General features: G+C 42.1%; 1 protein-coding gene across 1 annotated transcript in view; it reads right to left on the reverse strand.

The window, feature by feature from the left end:
- Window positions 1-1,213: 1,213 nt before the first annotated feature.
- Window positions 1,214-20,055, reverse strand: part of PRRX2 (paired related homeobox 2) — a 34,909-nt gene continuing 16,067 nt past the window's right edge. Inside the window, exons 2-4 of the mRNA XM_040405369.1 lie at window positions 6,384-6,571; window positions 2,985-3,160; window positions 1,214-1,447 (exon numbers count right to left, since the gene is read on the reverse strand). Coding sequence (XP_040261303.1) covers window positions 1,297-1,447; window positions 2,985-3,160; window positions 6,384-6,571 — 515 coding nt within the window. The 3' untranslated portion in view covers window positions 1,214-1,296. The remainder of the gene's footprint in view (window positions 1,448-2,984; window positions 3,161-6,383; window positions 6,572-20,055) is intronic.

Raw genomic sequence — 20,055 nt, forward strand, 5'->3', positions numbered from 1 at the left:
CGCAACAATTTTTATAATGGTAGTCTATGGTGTCGCACTGCAACATGCGACATGCTGCGACTGCAACACGACAGTCGCAAAAAAAACCATTGAAGATGGATTTTTTTTCGACTTATTATCGCGCAACACATGTCGTCGTGTAGCCCTAGCCTAATACCAGCATTGTGGGTGCAATGGCAGCTGCTAAATGGCCCCTCAATGCCCTCATATGGGCTCAAGATGGAGCTTGCCTTGAAATGCAAATAAGCATGACCCTGATTAGTAATGTCGGGTGTCTTTCAGATGAGAGGAACATGTAGCTTTGCATACAGCACACAATCCTTTTGGCCCCTTAACCGGGACTTTAGGGGCCCATACACTGGATAATATGGCTCCCACTAAGTTTGTTTTAGTAGGATTTCTAATATAAAGAAATCTGTCTATAAAAGAGGAGCTGGTGTAAAAACAAAAAAGTCAGGGGTTTATATAGAGACGATGCTCCATATTACACCCAAAATGGGGTATTCCTCCTGGCATTGGTTCACACCCTATCCTGCTTGGTTGTACCTCCTGTTTCAACCCTTTTAGAGCCAGGGGTTTTTTATTGTCCCCCCATAGCCATTAGCTACCTCTATAGAGGGTAGATTGCCCTTGGGGAATGAGAGAGGGCAAAATGGGGGCATCCACCATACCATGTATACTCATATTTAATGGATACTGATACAAGATGGTAAATTTGAGCTTCCAGACATGATTAGATTTGAAACATGGTAGAAAAATGAAAGATTTAGCCATCATCTCTATTCAAGGCGTGTACATTGTCTGCCCCAAGGTCACTGAAAATGGTATAAAATGATATATTTACAGAGCACGGTATGTATCTACATATATACAGTGCGTACCGAGACACAGAGAAAGCATAGATAACAGAGGACTAATGAGGAAGGTAGAACAAAATGGGTAAAAATTCTGATTACTGATAAGAAAGTCTAAAGTATAAAATATCTACAGTCACAAGAAAAAAATCTAAAAATTCTCAAGAGTCCCGTCCTCGTGGTCAATGTCTGGACCTTAGACGCGGCCTGGCTTGAATGAATCCTGTCATGAAATATATGACACAAGAGCAGGCAGGTGACCATTTTCTGGACTTCGGTCGTATTGTCACATAGAGCACAGCATCTTCTTGCAGTAACGGAAGCTGGAAAATGGAGCCACATCATTTTTCGTTGGTGGCCATGGGCTCATGTCTGGCGTGTCCAGCACACCCTGTGCCTCGTGGCTGGCTTAGTTATAGTTTTGTGTCTGTCTAACTAGGGTTCAGTTGACGGTGGACACCTGGCTGTGGTGCAGACTGAACTCCTTGGCTTTAAGACGTAGGCTGGCGATGCTGTCGGCCATGTTGACACCTTGGTTAGGCAGTGTTGTAGGAACAGAGTTGGTGTTCGGGTTGTAAGGCGGCAAACTAGTGCTGGTGGAATTAAAGGAAACAAGGTTTTTAGTCACATATGCAAATATTGGAAACTTTTTGAAAACTATTATTGTGAATTCATGAAAAAATTCACTATTCAAAATAAAAAGTTAAAGCTTCATGGCAACTGTCTTAAAATCGAAACTATAGAAATTTCATTGTGGAGATGGGTAAACTATGGTATAGATATAAGGGGTGCAGAGGTATCAGTCACAATCGGACACTGGTGCTAGAGGGGGCCCAAAAGCTCCTAGCACATAAGACACCATTGAGTGCTGCATGGTAGGTGGGGGTACTGATATATATGTTGGATTACATTTCACTCATTTTATGCTAAAAGTCATTTTTTTCTATTGATCTTTATTAACAAAAATTCAGCCGTTCTGTCACAAAGGGTTAACTGTTTAGCCGTGTGAATCATACTTTCACTTTGTGCCCGTCATCTAATAAACCTTCACTCTAAATTACTAAAAGGTCACAAACACTTATTTAAGCCACATTCTTATCAGTGAGATAGGAATTAAGCTATAATGAGTATTTAGGAGGTCAGAGAGCTGCCTGACAGAACATAGTAAGACCAAAGATCCTGCTACTAGAGAATCTCAAAGCTGTACAGAGAAAGGGGCTCAACATGTTTAATAAAGATCAATTGAAAAAAATCCTTTTTTTTTTTTAGCTCAAAATGAGTACAATAATTAAAAAATGCCTCCAAAGGTGTACATAGCTTTTAAAGTGATGGTTCTTTGAGACATGTCAAAAAATATCTTAAGTGGAAGATCCCCACTGATTGCAGAACTCTTCTGCTGGGCTTTTAGGCCTAGTTCACACGATCGTTTTTTTTGCGAGTGTACGGGCCGTTTTTTTTGTTCCGTATACGGTCCGTATACGGAACCATTCATTTCAATGGTTCCGCATTAAAAACAGAATGTGTTCCGTAAGCATTTCGTTTCCGTATTTTTGTTTTTCCGTTTCGTTGAAAGATAGAACATGTCCTATTATTGCCCACAAATTACGTTCCGTGGCTCCATTCAAGTCAATGGGTCCGCAAAAAAAAACGGAACACATCTGGAAATGCATCCGTATGTCTGCCGTATCCGTTCCGTTTTTGCTGAACCATCTATTGAAAATGTTATGCCCAGCCCAATTTTTTCTATGTAATTACTGTATACTGTACATGGCATACGGAAAAACGGAACAGAAAAACGGAAAGGAAACGGAAACACAACGGAACTTAAAAACGGAACAACGGATCCGTGAAAAACCGACCGCAAAAAACTATAAAAGCCATACGTTCGTGTGAACTAGGCCTTAGTTCAGAGATCTTTAATTGAGCAATTGGTGGGCAATCTCCAGTGATGTCCTATTCCAACATGGCAGAAGATGTACAGAAGGCAAGACCTAATTTTAAGTTACTGGCCTTCTAAAAGGGAGTTTTCTTTGCCACAAGTACCTCCCGCCACCCAATTTTGAGGACATGTTTTCATATTGTTACCCAGCAACGTTAATTCTAATTCACAAAATGTAGGGGTTATGTTACCTGTAGCTGTTTGAGTTCCAAGACAGGAAGTCTGGTGCCATGCTGGTTGGTCGGGGGCTGATCTGCTGCTCCACAATGGGGTCTTGACTGTATGATTTTAGGAGAGAGGAAGACCGGCTGGCCAGCATAGCCCGTTCGTTCCTACGAAACTTGGCTCGTCTATTCTGAAACCAGACCTGTGAATACAGATGGAAAACCTTATTGCAATAACCGTTCGGCAATCCACATCAAAGTGGACCTATCACACATCGGGTAGACAATATACTGTATGTTGTACAATGGATTTCGTGGAAGGTCATAGGTAGTGCCTCCATGTCATATTAGACATTGTCTAGGCTAAAACGACCCGGCAGATTTAAAGTACATGAACCCCATTTTCATGAAGCATTTAAAATCATCACTTATCCATATGACGGATGAAAAATATCTGATCAGTAGGATCCAATGGTGATCCAGTGTCCCCTGTTTGAATGGAGCTATGATCAGGTATGCCACTGCTGCTCCATGCAAAGCCAGTAACAGTGCGAAGCGATCCCTATATAACGCTAGCCTAACAGCTAGTACGGTAGAGAGGAGTGGGATGTATATAAATAATATAGTGGCAAGTGGGGACCTATATAGCAGATATATATCACTATGAGCAGTACGCTCAGTATATGTACCACCAGTGGAGAAACCAAGCAACCACTAGGATATGATAATCTCAGAAGGTTGAACCCAAACTAGATGGAAACCTATATGTAGAGGAACGCTGAAATGTATGTGGCCCACCAGTCTGGTAACCAAACAAGCACTAAGGGTCAGTTCACGTGGCTGATTTTCAAAATATCAGTGTGAAAAATCTGTGCAGATTTTTATGCCCCAAAATAACGCATTTTTAACGCTTTTTTTGTAAGTGTTTTTCAGGCAGATTTTGTTACTTAAATTCTATAGTACTTTCCCCATGCGCAAAAAACGTGTGTATGTGCACATCTCCAATGGTGCCATTTTTTCTGCTAATCATTACTTTGAATGGAAAAATCGGCGCTGATGCTGCCCTAAGATAGGACATACTGTTTCTTTTTTATACACTTAATTTTTTTACACGTGGAAGTGCGGCATCCCATTGAAATGAGGGCTGTTTTGAGGATTTTTTTCCCCGCAGATTTAGAACTGATTTTGAGGCAGAAACGCTTCAAAATCACAGTGAAAAAACTCTGTGTGAACTGGCCCTAATGACAATAGTGTCACATAATTAGACCCAAGCCCGACGCGTTTCCTTTTATTAGTTTATGGGGTTCATCAATGGCAACTAAAGTAACAGGGCTGTGTAGATAGAAAAAACATATAGTCGATTAAGGCCTCATGCACATGACCTTTGTTGTGTTCCGTTCCGCAAAACGGGGTTCCGTTGTTCCGTGATCCGTTTCCATTTTTGTTTCCGTGTGTCTTCCTTTATTTTTGGAGGACCACCAGACATGAAGGAAAGTAAAAAAAAAAGTCTAAGTCAAGTTTGCCATGCAAATTATAGGAAAAAAACGGACGCGGAAGACAATCTTTTGTGCCTCCGCGTTTTTTCACGGTCCCATCGACTTGAATGGGTCCGCGAACCGTTTTGTGTGAAAAAAATAGGACATGTTATATTTTTTGGACGGACTGGAACCACGGATCACGGACGCGGATGACAAACGGTGCATTAGCCGAGTTTTCAATGGACCCATTGAAAGTCAATGGGTCCGCAGAAAATCACGGAAAACGGAACAACGGACACGGAATAAAACAACGGTTGTGTGCATGAGGCCTTGCACAGATGTATGTAGACTTTCATCTACCCCCACATGGTCTGTACAACAAGTGCACACTAGTCCTGATGTAGAGGGCAGAATATACTGTGTTACCCACGGTGACAACCATAGTATATGCGGTACATTGTGCAACAACATAGAGCGCAGGATAAATACTCTTATATTGCCAATAAATGCTCTGTAAAATGATACTCATGAGAAAGATACAATCATTCCCAATTAGGCACAGAGTGCAAGTGCACGACCAGACACAAGAAGCAGGATACTGAGCAGATATTACAGTCAGATCTCAGAGTGAAGAATCAGACGTATGCGCTGGTCATAATCACTGTATGCACTGATGAGCGGCAGGGGCTATATTCGAACTCGCGATATTTCACTAATATTTTGTAGAATATTCGTCATGTATTCGCGAATTTCGAGAATTCGAGATTATTTTATTGAATGCGATAAATCGGCAATGTAAAAATCGCATAATGCGAATTCGTAACGCGATATACAGGCGTGGGTCACTTTGGCTACATTTTTTCAAGCTGGTATAAGTTTCCTGAGACTGGAGAAAATGGTCGGCACGGCAGAACATTAGAATAGCTTTATACGCAGATAGAGTCAAGTGCTCCAATATATTCGCGATTGCGCTAATCGGCAGTGATTAGAATATTTTTTCGCACTACGTGCAACTTGACATTTTACAGATTACTGATTGGTGCACTAAGTATTGTTGTGAACTTGACATTGCTTCCTTCTCATTGGAAGCAGAGAGGAATCATGTGTTCAGTTGGAAAAAAAAATGCAGAATATTCGATATAACGAATATAGAGCACTATATTCTAAATATTCGCGAATTCTCGAAGTGGCGATATTCGCGATACAAAATTTGCTATTCGAATATTCGTGCTCAACACTAGTAGCCAGACATGTAGTGATAGTGAACATAGCAGAAATGTGCCAGCAACAATTTGCATGGGTAAGGAAAAATGGAGTGTGGACAATGTCACAGATACTTAGGTAGGTCCGATGCTGGTGATGCCGGTATAGTTGTGGCCGAGAGGGGACTCCCTCCTTCGTGGCAGCTAAGTATCGTGATATCATTGGGATACTCTCCATGGCTTATGCTTTGAGGGACCTATTTTATCATTTAGCAATTTGGATATTCCTCTATGGTGTTCATTGTCTTAAAAAGGTTATATTTTAGGGAGGGTCTCTTTTTATTTTCGGCGAACTTTTATTAATGCTGTAAGTAATATGTCCAGTTTGAGGACTGTCGAACCTCAATGTCTATTTTCTGCAACCAACACCTTAATAACGTGAAGCATGAAGCTGAGGGTCAAATCAATGCAGTAGTCATTCCCTTTTCCTGACTAACAAGAGGTCTCTTAATATTTTTTGGAGACTTTATACTAGGTAATTAATACCCTAATAAACTAAGCTGGTGGGTGCTGTTGTACCCACTGAATAGACCTTCAAATTTTCAGTCGGCAGTGGGCATGCTCAACCGTTCAACCATTCAAATGGGGTCCCAGAAATCGGACCCCCGTCAATAGGACACTTAAACACCTATTCTGTAGATGCAAACCCTTGTAGATAGTCATATCCATTATAAACAAGTACTGACCTGTACCCTGGCTTCACTCAGGTTAACCCGTCTGGCCAAATCTTCTCGGACAAAGGCGTCAGGGTAGTGAGTTCTCTCGAACACTCTCTCCAGGGCTTGCAACTGGCTGCTATTGAAAGTTGTCCTGTTCCTCCTCTGCTTCTTCTTAATCCGAGCACTCTTCGCACATCCCGAGAGGGAGCTTTCACCTGAAATACAAAGTAGTCTATGGTAACATTTTCCAGGAGTGTTTTCCTTTTTTTTTTCTACCAGAAAACGCATTTGTTTTCCATGTCCGTTCTGTTTTTTTTTTTTGCCGCCCGTATGCAGAACCATTCACTTCAATAAATCCGCAAAAAAAAAAACATGGAAATGACTCAGTGTGCATTCTGTTTCCGGATATCCGCATGGCCGTTTTGCAAAAAAGAGGGAACATGTCCTATTCTTGTCCGTTTTGCGGACAAGGATAGGCATTGTTACAATGGATCCGCAAAAAAAAAAAAAAACAGATGCAATACGGATGTCACACGAAAGTCATCCATGTTTTTTGCGGATCCGTGTTTTGTGGACTGCAAAACACATACGGTCGTGTGCATGAGCCCTTAATGAAATGGAAATTATTTGAACAAACAGGGTTTTTTTTTAATCCTTAAAAAAAAAAAAAAAGAAAAGTGTCAGAAATTAAAGGTAAAATAAAAAATAAAACAAATCTATCCGATTTGTTAAAATATACCTTATATACTATAATATAATTCAGTTTATATAATAATTTGCAATTATGATTATTTATTCTGCATTATTTATTTTTATATAATTATTATTATATAATATTATATTGTTACATAGTTACATAGTTAATACGGTTGAAAAAAGACATAAGTTATATATTTTATATATTTTTCATTCCCTTAAATCCAAATAAGCAGCTATAAATTAAAGCTAATCTAAAAAAAATCTATAAACAAATCTATAAAAATCTACAACTGACTTGTTAAACTAAACTATATGATGTATACTATAATATAATTCTATTTATGTAATAATGGTTTAGTAATCATTATTTATTCCATATGATTTTCATATAATTATTATTGTTTGCGTTATTTATTCTTTTATAGTTCTTAAAGAATTTTTTATCCCTTTTTTAGTTTTTTTTTTTGTTGCAAATTATATGCGAAATAATAATAATAAGATAAATATCAGTTTTAACCCGGCCTTACACTTCAATGAATACTACATAAGCCCTATACAACTTCCCGAAATTATTTCATTTCCGCCAGCAGAGGGCAGCAGTTTTGGCTCGGTACATGTCACATTCTTATGTAACGGACATTAATTTTCTTTGTTTCACATACACGAAAAAGAATTAGCATGAAACTTGAGCTGGAGCCCGAGTACATTAATTTCCTGTAATATGGTTTAGCTCGACGTACAAAGCAAAAAATAAAAAATAAAGTGCCCTCGGATGACATTCTTCTTACGCGATTGTTATAATTCCTTTGTTATTTCCATACATTTTTTTTTTTTTCTTCTATAATTAGTTGCGCTGAGCATGTATACAAATCATCAGATGTTCAGTACATCGTGTACCGCATCCCACTACTCAGTAGGCAGTTGACATGCTTCCACAGTATTGGCATAAAAGAGCGATGTACATACAGTACATACACCACCCTGCATATTCTATGACTATGTATGTACCATCAATACACAGATGACTCTTATTCGACAGAGGACATCTTGCAACCATTATATATAAATTACACTGCTAAAAAAACTGATGTCTCAGATTACCGGAGGTCAGACTACCGCTGATCATGTATTAAATAATGGGAATAGCCCTTTAAGAAAGACTTTACAACTTTGAACTTCATACAGAATAGGTCTATGTTCACACTATGTTTGTTTGTAAGCTCGCCGCATGCACATACATATATTTTTTTGGGCTATGAGTCGATAGTCTTAATTTCAGGAGCTAGGGGAGTTCCTGACAACAATTCCGTTGTCTGTTTCCAATCCCAACCCGAAAAAAATGTAAATTCAGCTCTGGGATATAATATAGCCTGTAACTCAGAATCAGATGTATAAAAACAGTTGGTATTTTTCTCAATGTCGATCGGTCCTCAGGCTGGCAAAACCACAGTGTAGGAGGGTTATCAATACTAGTGCAAGGTACAATTCCACCATTCATATATGAGAAACCTTTGCAAAAAATTGAGCAAAAAGTTGCCCCTATAGCGTTAATGCAATCAATACATGAAAACATAAAACTGACGCATTTTGTTAAAAACCTCCCTCCCGGTTACCTCTCTATTACTTATATTACACAAAACCTTGTTACAACGTTCAGCAAATAGAATTGGAATTCGATGCCCACAACATAAACCATGACATAATGTCTCCAGGTTTCCCCCCCCCCCCCTCCTGGGATCATGGTCTACATCCCAAGACTCCCTGAGCATCATGTTATCTCTCAGTTCCTGAAGGTTTGTGCAAAGCAGTGTCAGTTGTCTGAACTTAACATATGATACATATTATTCACAGTCAGGATACGGAGAGAGGAATGACATGTCAACCAGAGCTCCAGCAGAAAAGAGGCTCAATTTGGGGCTACCATTCCCAAAAGCAAAACACATGCTGTTACGGAAGGCATCTACATGGACATCAACTCTTGCAGTTCTATGAGAACATTGTCACATGCAAATACCAAACCATCAAGGTGATCCATCCAGAAGATATTAACATTTGGAAAATCAGGACCATTGGTCACAATAAGGGACATGTTTCATAGTGGCCTCAAGGAGGCACCATTGTTAGATTGAGAACTTTGAACCTGTTTAGTCCATTTCAAACTAAGTACCAAATAGTTATGACTGTGGATGAAAACGTATATACTACATAATCATGTCTGAAAGTAAATTTTTCTAAAAATCTGATTAATAATGCTCTAAGAAATATGTCGGGTTTGAGTACAGTCAAGCCCCACTGTCCGTTTTCTGCCATCAGGTCTTGAACACTTTGATAATATGAAGCAGACCGGGTACTAGGGATGTGGTGCCTAGCATCAGTCAATCTCTTTGCCTTGATGAACTGGCATGAAGCTAAGAATACCAGACACAACCTCTGAGAAGGGTGGTGCTGTTTTCAGAAAACCAGCCCCCACGCACCCCCCAAAATGGACCTTTTGTATTTATTCTTCTACAATTCCTTTAAAGTGGCAAGTAGACTGTTAATAGGACAGTGTAAATCAATCTCTCTGCAAAACCTGTCTTATTAGAAAGCCCACCAACAGAGTTCGGGGGGAGGGGGGGGGGCAGTCTGATGATAGGGATATGTAGGTGTTGGTAAACTTCTCGCTGTGTATGGCTTTATGTAGCCATATTACATCCATCGCATACATTACATTCCATATTAAAAGTTGGAAGGATCCATCCTCTGGGAAACAACGTTGCCTTCACTAAATGCTTCCAGCTTCGAGTCCAACGAGTGTTATATTGAATTCCATAGTCTGCACCGATGGAGTTATAATGTAAGTGTTATGAGCTGCAGAGAAGGTTTTCCTTCCTCGCTGCTTTATGAGGCTGAGCAGGGGTGAGTTAAGACTCCCTGATCTTGGCCAGCATTCATAATGCCCCCTCCTACTGAAAAACTAATAACTCTCTAATGCTCCACTCAGAATGTCTGACATTAGATTTTTATTTTAATACACAATAAGTTCTTTACCCCAAGAATATTAATATAAATAGCTAACCTAATACTCTAGGTATTTTGCAATAAATAGTAAGAACATCTCCCAAAGTTCATTCTTCAGGAGGCCAAGTTCCTCACCCAAAGCTCCTTTTAAGTCTGGTCAAAGCTGCACTAGTAGTTCTGTAGGAACAATGGGGCTCCCTAAAAGCAGATGTAGCTAATATAGACCCCTGCTAGCCCAGATAGCCCGCCACTTTATGGCAGATGTATCTACAATAGTCCTCCACTTGGCAGATGTAGGTAACAAAGAACTAAACTTCATAAAACAGTACTCCACTCTAGTAACATAGTAACATAGTACACTCTGGGGCAGATATAGCTACTATAGTACTCCACTTCATACCAGATCTATCTAAGATAGTGTTCCCTTCAAGTCAGATGTAGCATAGTCCTCCACAAGTCAGATGTAGTTAACAAAGTAGTCAATTTTAATGCAGATCTATTTATGATACTCCTTCACTTTAAGTCAGATGTAGCTAAGATAGTCCTCCACTTCAAGTCAGATATAGCAAGATAGTCCTCCACTTCAAGTCAGATGTAGCTAATATAGTCCTGCACTTGAAGTCAGATATAGCTAAGAAAGTCCTCCACTTCAAGTCAGATATAGCACAGTCCTCAACTTCAAGTCAGATATAGCTAGATAGCCCTCCATTTCAAGTCAGATGTAGCTAAGATAGTCCTGCACTTGAAGTCAGATATAGCTAAGAAAGTTCTCCACTTCAAGTCAGATATAGCTAAGAAAGTTCTCCACTTCAAGTCAGATATAGCTAAGAAAGTTCTCCACTTCAAGTCAGATATAGCTAAGTTAGTCCTTCACTTCAAGTCACATGTAGCTAAGATAGTCCTCCATGTCAAGTAACATGTAGCTAAGATAGTCCTCCATGTCAAGTCACATGTAGCTAAGATAGTCTTCCATGTCAAGTCACATGTAGCTAAGATAGTCCTCCATGTCAAGTCACATGTAGCTAAGATAGTCCTCCATGTCAAGTAACATGTAGCTAAGATAGTCCTCCATGTCAAGTAACATGTAGCTAAGATAGTCCTCCATGTCAAGTCACATGTAGCTAAGATAGTCCTCCATGTCAAGTAACATCTAGCTAAAATAGTCCTTCACTTCGAGGCAGATGTAGCTAATACAATCCTCCACTTAAAGTAATGTGTATCGATGATAGTCCTCTACTTCAAGGCAGATGTACCTAAGATAGTCCCTTATTTCAAGGCAGATGTAACTTATGTGGTCCTCCTCTTTAGGTCAAAGCTATATCTTGTGGACTGAATGAGACCTTAACATCCAGGCATGAATCTCTTATTAATAAGCAGACCAACCAGCAAAGGTGAGGTAGATTTAGTAGGGTCTGATCCATAACGTAGAAGTTTGCTAGTGTTAGGACCACTATAGCTTCAGCACTCTGCAATAGGGCACGACCGCTAGTCCACGGCACATTAATGGAAACCCGTTTTTTTAAAAAAATGTAATCCCCAACGTCTTATTGCATGAAGGCTTGGACTTATCACTGGAACTAGACTGACTGGTTAGGCCATGAGGCACTACCAGAGTGCCTGGCAGCTGAAGAACCCAATGCAGATGATGGATCCCACCGGCAACCACGAGTGGATAAGCAGCAGAAGAAAAGTGAGAATTTCAGGATGCAAACCTGGATTTTAAAAGTGCAGAAGCCACAGTCCAGTATGACATGGTAGCTAAGTAGATCGGGAACCTATCTGCCAAAGATACACCAAGGATGGAAGGTGACAAATGGAAACAAGCAAACCTGCAGTATTGTGGATCAATACTGGAAGAGAAATACATTTCACATCTGCACTTGCAGTATCATATATTGGCCACTGGGTGGCGATACAGAAAATTCAAGCCAATGTATAGCACAGCGCAACTTTACCAACTCTGGCAAATTTAACCAAAATGGAAAATCCAGTGAACACAGAATGAACCCGATTATAAATCCATACATTTGTTCCTAGTATGATGTAACGCCATAATTACAAGAAGTGTGAAATAACCTTAGGCTATTTTAACCATGACAGCTGCTCTTTATGGCCGGATAATTGGACCTTGCACCAAATAAAGTTTTTTTTTGCTTTATGAAACAAACATAATACATATTTTTTTTCTTCCCTTTTTACGTGTGTGGTCTTTACTCGACTTGGTGTTTTTTTTTGTTTTTTTTTAAAGGAACAGCCATGGGGTTAAGGTTGAGGGCGCTGAAAGGATTTCCGTACCTGTACAATACTACGGGGACGTTCTGCGTGAGAGATTTTTGGTGTATAAAACGGTAATGCCTTGAAAGTGTAGCTATTCGACTCGGCTATGTTAACACTTCGACTCTATAAATAATGGCTAATCCTTAGGAATTATCGCTTCAGTACAACACCCCAGTGAGACGGCTTGTGGAATAACTGTGACACCGAACCCCAGAGCAGGGGCTGAGGGCAATACAACATGGCGGAAAAGGGTTACACGTACTATTTATAGCTTTTTAAGGCAAGCTTTTGTTGTCATGAGGGTGCGGGTCCTATGAGAGGAAAAGAAAACTATAAATCTTCCCCCAAATCTAAAAATAAACAGAGGCCGGGCCCGCGCTATGGGAGTGTATTTCACTGTTTATTATTCTCTTGAAGGCGATGAGGGTATAATGCGTCCTTTCGCAGGCATTCCCCCCTTCTTTAACCCGTCACCAGATCCGCCATTTAATTAATTAACAGCTCCAGTGGAAAATAAACTGGAAATCCGATAGCGGACGATGACAGGTGAGGAAAAATAAGCTAATTCTAATGGGTCTCTCCGAGGATTTTACAAATTAACACAGCGTGGCGCTCGCATGAAGCGGCCCGGTGACCACCTCGCGTAGGAGACATGGAGGAGGATGATGTAACGACCTGCATGCTGTAAAAATACGGGCAGCAATAACTAATCATAAACCATGACCAAAATGCAGGATAATGACTGGTAGAGGTCTACTTAGACCTATGGGGTCTGACACATTGGGCCCCATGGAGCAGAACTGAGTGACAGAAGAACAGGCCTTGCTGTAAATGGCAACCAATCAAAGCGCAGTGTCAGAGCGGAAAACTGAACTCTGATTGGTTGATGTGGGTAACAAGGCCTGTTCGTTTGTCAGTTTTTAAGAATGAGGCCTTAGGCCTCCTGCACGCGACCGTTCTTTTCCCCCGTTTACTGGCCGTTTTTTTGCGTTCAGTATACGGTCCGTATATGGAACCATTCATTTCAATGGTTCCGCAAAAAAAACCTGAATGTACTCCGTATGCATTCAGTTTCCGTATTTCCGTTTTTCTGTTCCGTTTAAAGATAGAACATGTCAAATCACGTTCCGTGGCTCCATTCAAGTCAATGGGTCTGCAAAAAAACGGAACACATACGGAAATGCATCCGTATGTCTTCCGTTTCCGTTCCGTTTTTTGTGGAGCCATCTATTGAAAATGTTATGCCCAACCCAATTTTATCTATGTAATTACTGTATACTGTATATGGCATACGGAAAAACGGAATAGAAAAACGGAACAGAAAAACGGAAACAAAAAACGGAACAACGGATCCGTGAAAACTAGACATTTATGAATGAATCGCCAGCAGTCTGCAATAATCTGGGCGCTGCCAGTTGGAGGTGTGCCACTGTCCGTGACACTGGCAACGCTGATTGGATTAGACATCTAGTAGGAATAATGGAGGAATGGCACAACATAGAGTCATAAGAATAGATGCTAAAGAATTGTTATTACATGGGGGATGCAAGTAGTTACTAAGGCTACTTTCACACTAGCGGTTTTTGCGGATCCGTGATGGATCTGCAAAAAAAACTTCCGTTACAATAATACAACCGCATGCATCCGTCATGAACGGATCCGGCTGTATTATGTCTTCTATAGCCAAGACGGATCCGTCATGAACTCCACTGAAAGTCAATAGGGGACGGATCCGTTTTCTATTGTGTCAGAGAAAACGGATCCGTCCCCATTGACTTACATTGTGTGTCAGGACGGATCCGTTTGGTTTCACTTTGTCAGGCGGACAGCAAAACGCTGCAGGCAGCCTCCAGAGCGGAATGGAGACTGATCGGAGGCAAACTGAGGCGTTCTGAGCGGATCCTTTTCCGTTCAGAATGCCTTAAGGGCAAAACTGATCGGTTTTGGACCGCTTGTGAGAGCCCTGAACGGATCTCAGAAACGGAAAGGCAAAACGCCAGTGTGAAAGTAGCCTAAAACAGACATGTCAGGAGAGGCGACAGAAGACATTTGAAGACGTGCAAAAGTGTAGCGACTTATAAAACGTTTCCTATTATTGTAACCCTCAAGACTTTTTAAGTCCTGCACCTCTTTTATGGAAATTTTCCAAAGCCCTTTAGAAATAAGGACTACTCTAGGACAGGCATGCTCAACCTGCGGCCCTCCAGCTGTTGTAAAACTACAACTCCCACAATGCCCTGCTGTAGGCTGATAGCTGTAGGCCAGGGATGGCCAACCTGCGGCTCTCCAGCTGTTGCAAAACTACAACTCCCAGCATGCCCAGTCTGCCTACAGCTATCAGTCTACAGCAGGGCCTGGTGGGAGTTGTAGTTTTACAACAGCTGGAGAGCCACAGGTTGGCCAGCCCTGCTGTAGGCTGTTCGGGCATGCTAGGAGTTGTAGTTTTGCAACAGCTGGAGGGCCGCAGGTTGAGCATGACTGCTCTGGGATATACTACTAGTAATGTCATTGTCCACTATCTCTAGAACGGACACCGCAAAGTGAAGTAGAACGCACCGTGCATGAGCGGCCTCCCTCCATCCATTTCTATGGGAGTGCCGAAAAACAGCCAAGTAGTGTGCTCAGGTATTTTCAGAAGTTCCATTGAAATGAATGGGGAGCACACCGCGCAAGTGCAGCCACGGCGCCAGAGCTTGGCTATTTTCAGTAGTCCCATAGAAATGAAAGAAGGGCGGCTGTGCATGTGCAGCCCGCTCTCCTCCAATTTTTGGACTCCGTTCTAGAGATAGGTGCGGGTCCCAGCATCTATCAGACATTGGGGGCATATTCTAGTGATATGCCCCCAATGTATGAGATGGGCCGAACCCTTTAATAGAGGGGGGTCCTCTGTTCAGGAGCCTCAGAGTAGAGAGCGGTTACTCCTTGCCCTGGAGGACCTGTCCTGCTCTGCATTACACAGACATCCTATTGATGTGAATAAGCACTGTGTAATGCTTAATTTGCCCTGTGGTGGCGCTGCAGGGAAGCAGAACACTTACTGCCAGGTTTCCTAACAGATTAGAGCTGATGACTGGGGATCCATGAAAACGTTACAATCAACTTATTGTCAAAGGACTCTCCCATCAAGCCATCATGGAGGAATTGTCCAAAGTGGACCACCCCTTTAAGGTGTGTGTTATATTATACATAGCCTCCCCCGTTTGCTTTGGTGGCAAAATGACTATAACATTTCCTACTATGGCTGGTATCTGCCCCTGGCAAACCATAGCATATGGGTTAATATGTTCTGTATTTGTAGAGCTAAAGGTTGGGGAGACAGTTGACGCCACTATGTCGCCCCATGGTCCACATATACCTGGGGACCTGAAAACAGCGCCACACCTATCCAAAGGTTGTGCGTGGTATTTTAGCTTAGCTCTGTTGAAGTGACTGCGGCTAAACTGCAGTACCCGACCCCACCTGTGGTCAGGGGTGGTGCTGTTCTTGGAGGAAAATAGCCATGCTATAATTTACAAGAAACAGCTCCTCATCTGTTTACGGCTGGTATTGCAGCTCATCCCCAATCATGTGACACCGCGATGGCAGATCAGATGACTGACCTCACGGCTAAACTGTTAGGTCACATGTCTGACAGTGGGCGGAGCTAAGCCACTGACTACAGTACAGTATATGCAACGGTGAGAGTTTTGGATGTGATTTGCGCTAAAGACATAATATAGCTAAATCAGCACAAAAAGTAGGAAAACTAGAGAATTTACAAAGATTCATAAATGTTTATGTAGATGGGAATGGTGAAGTCTTGCATGTGGAATTACACTTTAATTTTAAAGGGGGCGTCCGACATTTGAAAAATTGTCTTTTTTTTTTTTTTTAGAAAGAGGACCACTTTTGGTCATGCTATTGCAGTGCATCTCCTTCCAAGTCAACGTGGCCGAGCTGCAATACCAGAAACAGACCATGGACACAAGTGTGGCGCTGGAAAACCCCAGACCCGATCCGGTGAAATATAAGATGTGGGGGAGACCCTTTTAAGTCCAGCTATATATCATTTAAGCTGCTCTGCCTGTAAAGTATTTTTATTTGACAGGATGAAGTGCTATCCTCGCATCAGGAGATGGATGACGTCGCTTTTATTTATAATCTTAATCAGAATCATTTGTCATGATGGGTAATATTCCTGACCTTTTCCTACTGCATGGAAATACATTCGTCAAAAGTTTTATGAACCGTCACTACAGAAATGTGATTGTCTCAGGATTACAAAAAACGTGGCAGGCTCCTTCCAAAAACAGCACCACCCCTGCCTGTAGGTTGCATGTGGTATTGCAGCTAAGACCCATTTACTTCAATGGAGATGAGATGCAATATCACACACCACCTTTGGACATGGATGGTGCTGTTTCTGTTTCTGGAAGAAAGCAGCCATGCTTTTATAATCCTGAACAACCCCTTTAACTAGGGCATTACTTTCCCTACCATTGTTCTCCCTACAACAGGATACAGTTGCTGTTTATGGAGCTTATATCTTACCCACGAATGCCTTCAGGACATCATGACTGCCTTCTACTCTTTCCATTGACAGATTGCAGGCGCCGGTTTACTCTGGCGATGGAGCCAAGAAGAACAGCCATGGGCAATATGATTTCTGCTATTCAAATTACTACCACTTGTAAAATAAGAGATTCGCCTGATACCCGTAGGTATATATAAAAGGCAATCTCTGTGAATACAGTTCCCTAACAGACAATAGAGAGGCTTCTGTTAAAGGGGTTGTCCACTTTTTGATAGAAAGGTCCCTCCAAGATAAGAAAGCATTCAATTGTGTGGTTTCTGTTAAAGGGGTTGTCCAGTTTTTGATAGAAAGGTCCCTCCAAGGACCCGCAGCTACACGTATATTCCTCAACTATAAACTTCTAAAAGAGATCTCAGCAGAAAGTGTTTGTTTCCCCTGCAGCGCCACCACAGGGCAAGTGAAGCATTACATGGCTCTCACTGAAATCAATATAAAGCACAGACAGGCTGGGTCCTCCACAGTGAGAGACACACTCTATGGGGGGGAATTCATCATTGCCCCCACGCCAGTTTTCTGGCATAAAAAAGTTGCAAACACAGTATTGGTGACGGTTTTAAATGCCGCTAGTGTTTTTCCTCTGCACTTAGGAGCGTGGCAACAATGGGGAGGGGCGGGGCCAGCCCTCCCCTATATTTATATTCCTTTAAGGCCTCTTTCACACGACCGTATGGCTTTTTCAGTGTTTTGCGGTCCGTTTTTCATGGATCCGTTGTTCCGTTTTGTGTTTCCGTTTCTGTTCCGTTTTTCCGTACGGCATATAAAGTATACAGTAATTACATTGAAAAAATTGGGCTGGGCATAAAATTTTCAATAGATGGTGTCGCAAAAACCGAACAGATACGGATACGGAAGACATACGGATGCATTTCTGTATGTGTTCTGTTCTTTTGCGGACCTATTGACTTGAATGGAGCCACGGAACGTGATTTGCGGGCAATAATAGGACATGTTCTATCTTTCAACGGAACGGAAATACAGAAACGAAATGCATACGGAGTACATTCTGTTTTTTTTGCGGAACCATTAAAATGAATGGTTCCGTATATGGAACTCGAAAAACGGCCCGTAAGCGAAAAAAATAATAAACGGTCGTGTGAAAGAGGCCTAAGCCAGTTTTTTCAGGCCTAAAAGGAGACCTAAATCTAAACCTAACTGGCGTAGATTTCAGTTTAGGTGTACGGACTGCCGGAGGTTACGCCTAATTTATGACGAGGTGTGCAGCCTCTGGCAGCGCATGGGGATATCATTTCCTCTCCTACGTGTTCACTCTCCGCTCTAACAGATGAGCAAATTCTGAATGGGGGACCCCTTTACTAACTCAAAATTCTCAAATTTAGAATTTAGGAAATTTTCCAGAAGGCAAGCAGATATCTTCCGCCTCTTCCTTGTTTGGACACTGGTGCACTGTAACAAACTGCAGCTGTGAGAAAGCAAGACTACGCTAGGATAATGTCTGACTGTAAAGTAGAGATCTTGAAAATGATGAGGAATTAAACCTCGCATTAGTAATTAGGTACCTGCCTGGAATACATAATGGAGATAAGCCCCCCCCCCCATGTGAGCGTTTTATACCGTGGCCCGGTTTCTGGCATGGAAGGGGTTAGCCACGGACTTGCAGACTAGTGAATCAGAAAGGAAGGGGATGTGGGTTAGTGATCATGTTGCACAAAAATGTTCTCATGGATTTTTCACCTCCTTAGCCGTGAGGGGAATGGAGCCGCTGACAGGAATGACTGCCCTCCCCGCTAAAACCTTTGCTGCCACCGCAGCTGCTCTTAGGGAAACACAGCTTTTATTATACCTGGACCACAACTGATGCCTGTAATGCACTTGATGATAATTGCTTTTGCTGGAACTAGTCTCCAATTAGTAAAAGCAACATTTACAGTACAAAAAGTGGGCAGCTATGAATGGCGGCAGCGGTGGCAGCCGCTGGGGCTCTACAACACTAGGCGGCTTATGCATGCACAGTCATGACAGGGGGACGACGACACTATTTTTAACCTGAACCCTTATCGAAAAAAACAAAAGGGGTTTTGGTGGAGTGCATTATACATGCTGAGGGCAGGTCATCAAGACTGACTGCTTTCTACGAAGCCCACCATCCACACGCCACGCCGCCCCCCTTTCGCTGACAGCTATTTCCCACAATTCCATCATAGCTTATGTATGCGTGGTCAAGTGTGCGTGTTTATTCCAACGGGGAGGAGAAGGCCCATAGGGCGCAAAGGGTTTGAAGTCAACATGCACAATCCTTCTTTCCCCTCGGTCAAGGGGCAACATACTCATTAGGTAGTGGGCTGGTCCCACCAAAATTGGTATGTTCTAACCAGGGCTGGTTTTAGACAAAATGTGGCCCTGGGCAAAATCAAAACAGGGGGCCCACATCTTGTAATAATGTGCTAAAATCACAGTCCGACACCCCCGCCGATCAGCTGATTGAAGAGACGGCGCATGCTGTTCACTGCTGCTGCCCCATAGACATACAGCAACAGAGCAGCAAGAGAGAAGGGAAATGGCGCGTGCGCACAGCCGTCTCCTCAAACAGCTGATCGTCGGGAGTGTCGGGTGTCAGACCCCCGCCGATCTAATATTGATGACCCGGTCATCAATATGAAAAAATCTGGAGAACCTCTTGAAGTTACCCCCAATACTGTGCCTGTTGTGCTCCCCCCATGTCCACAAACACTATACTATACACCCAGACTGCCCTCATTAGTAATGGTGCCCCCAATAGTGTTAATACTCCCCAAGATAGCCCTCCATATTGCGTCAAATAATAATAACGCTCCTACAGTACTCTAGTAGTAATAATATAACCATAATGCTCCCAGTGGCTCTAATGTCCCCCCACTAGTTCCAATATATAATGCTTCCCCCTATAGTGCCAATATATATATATGTAATGTTCCACCGTAGTGCCAGTATGTATATAATGCTCCTCCATTCCTTCCCAGTAGTGCCAAGTATATATAATGATCTCCTTCCCCCAATCCCTGGTGCCCCCAGCAGTGTGGACATTTTGTACAACAACCCTCCCGTCCCCCCGCCGCTGTCTGCGATGCAGACCACAGTTTTATCTGTGGCTTGTGTTGCTGCATCCTGATGTATGCAGTCCCAATGACATCACCACTCCTGCTCCGGGTCTCA

Source organism: Bufo bufo, chromosome 8 (genome assembly GCF_905171765.1).
Source record: "Bufo bufo chromosome 8, aBufBuf1.1, whole genome shotgun sequence".
NCBI classification, from domain to species: Eukaryota; Metazoa; Chordata; class Amphibia; order Anura; family Bufonidae; genus Bufo; species Bufo bufo.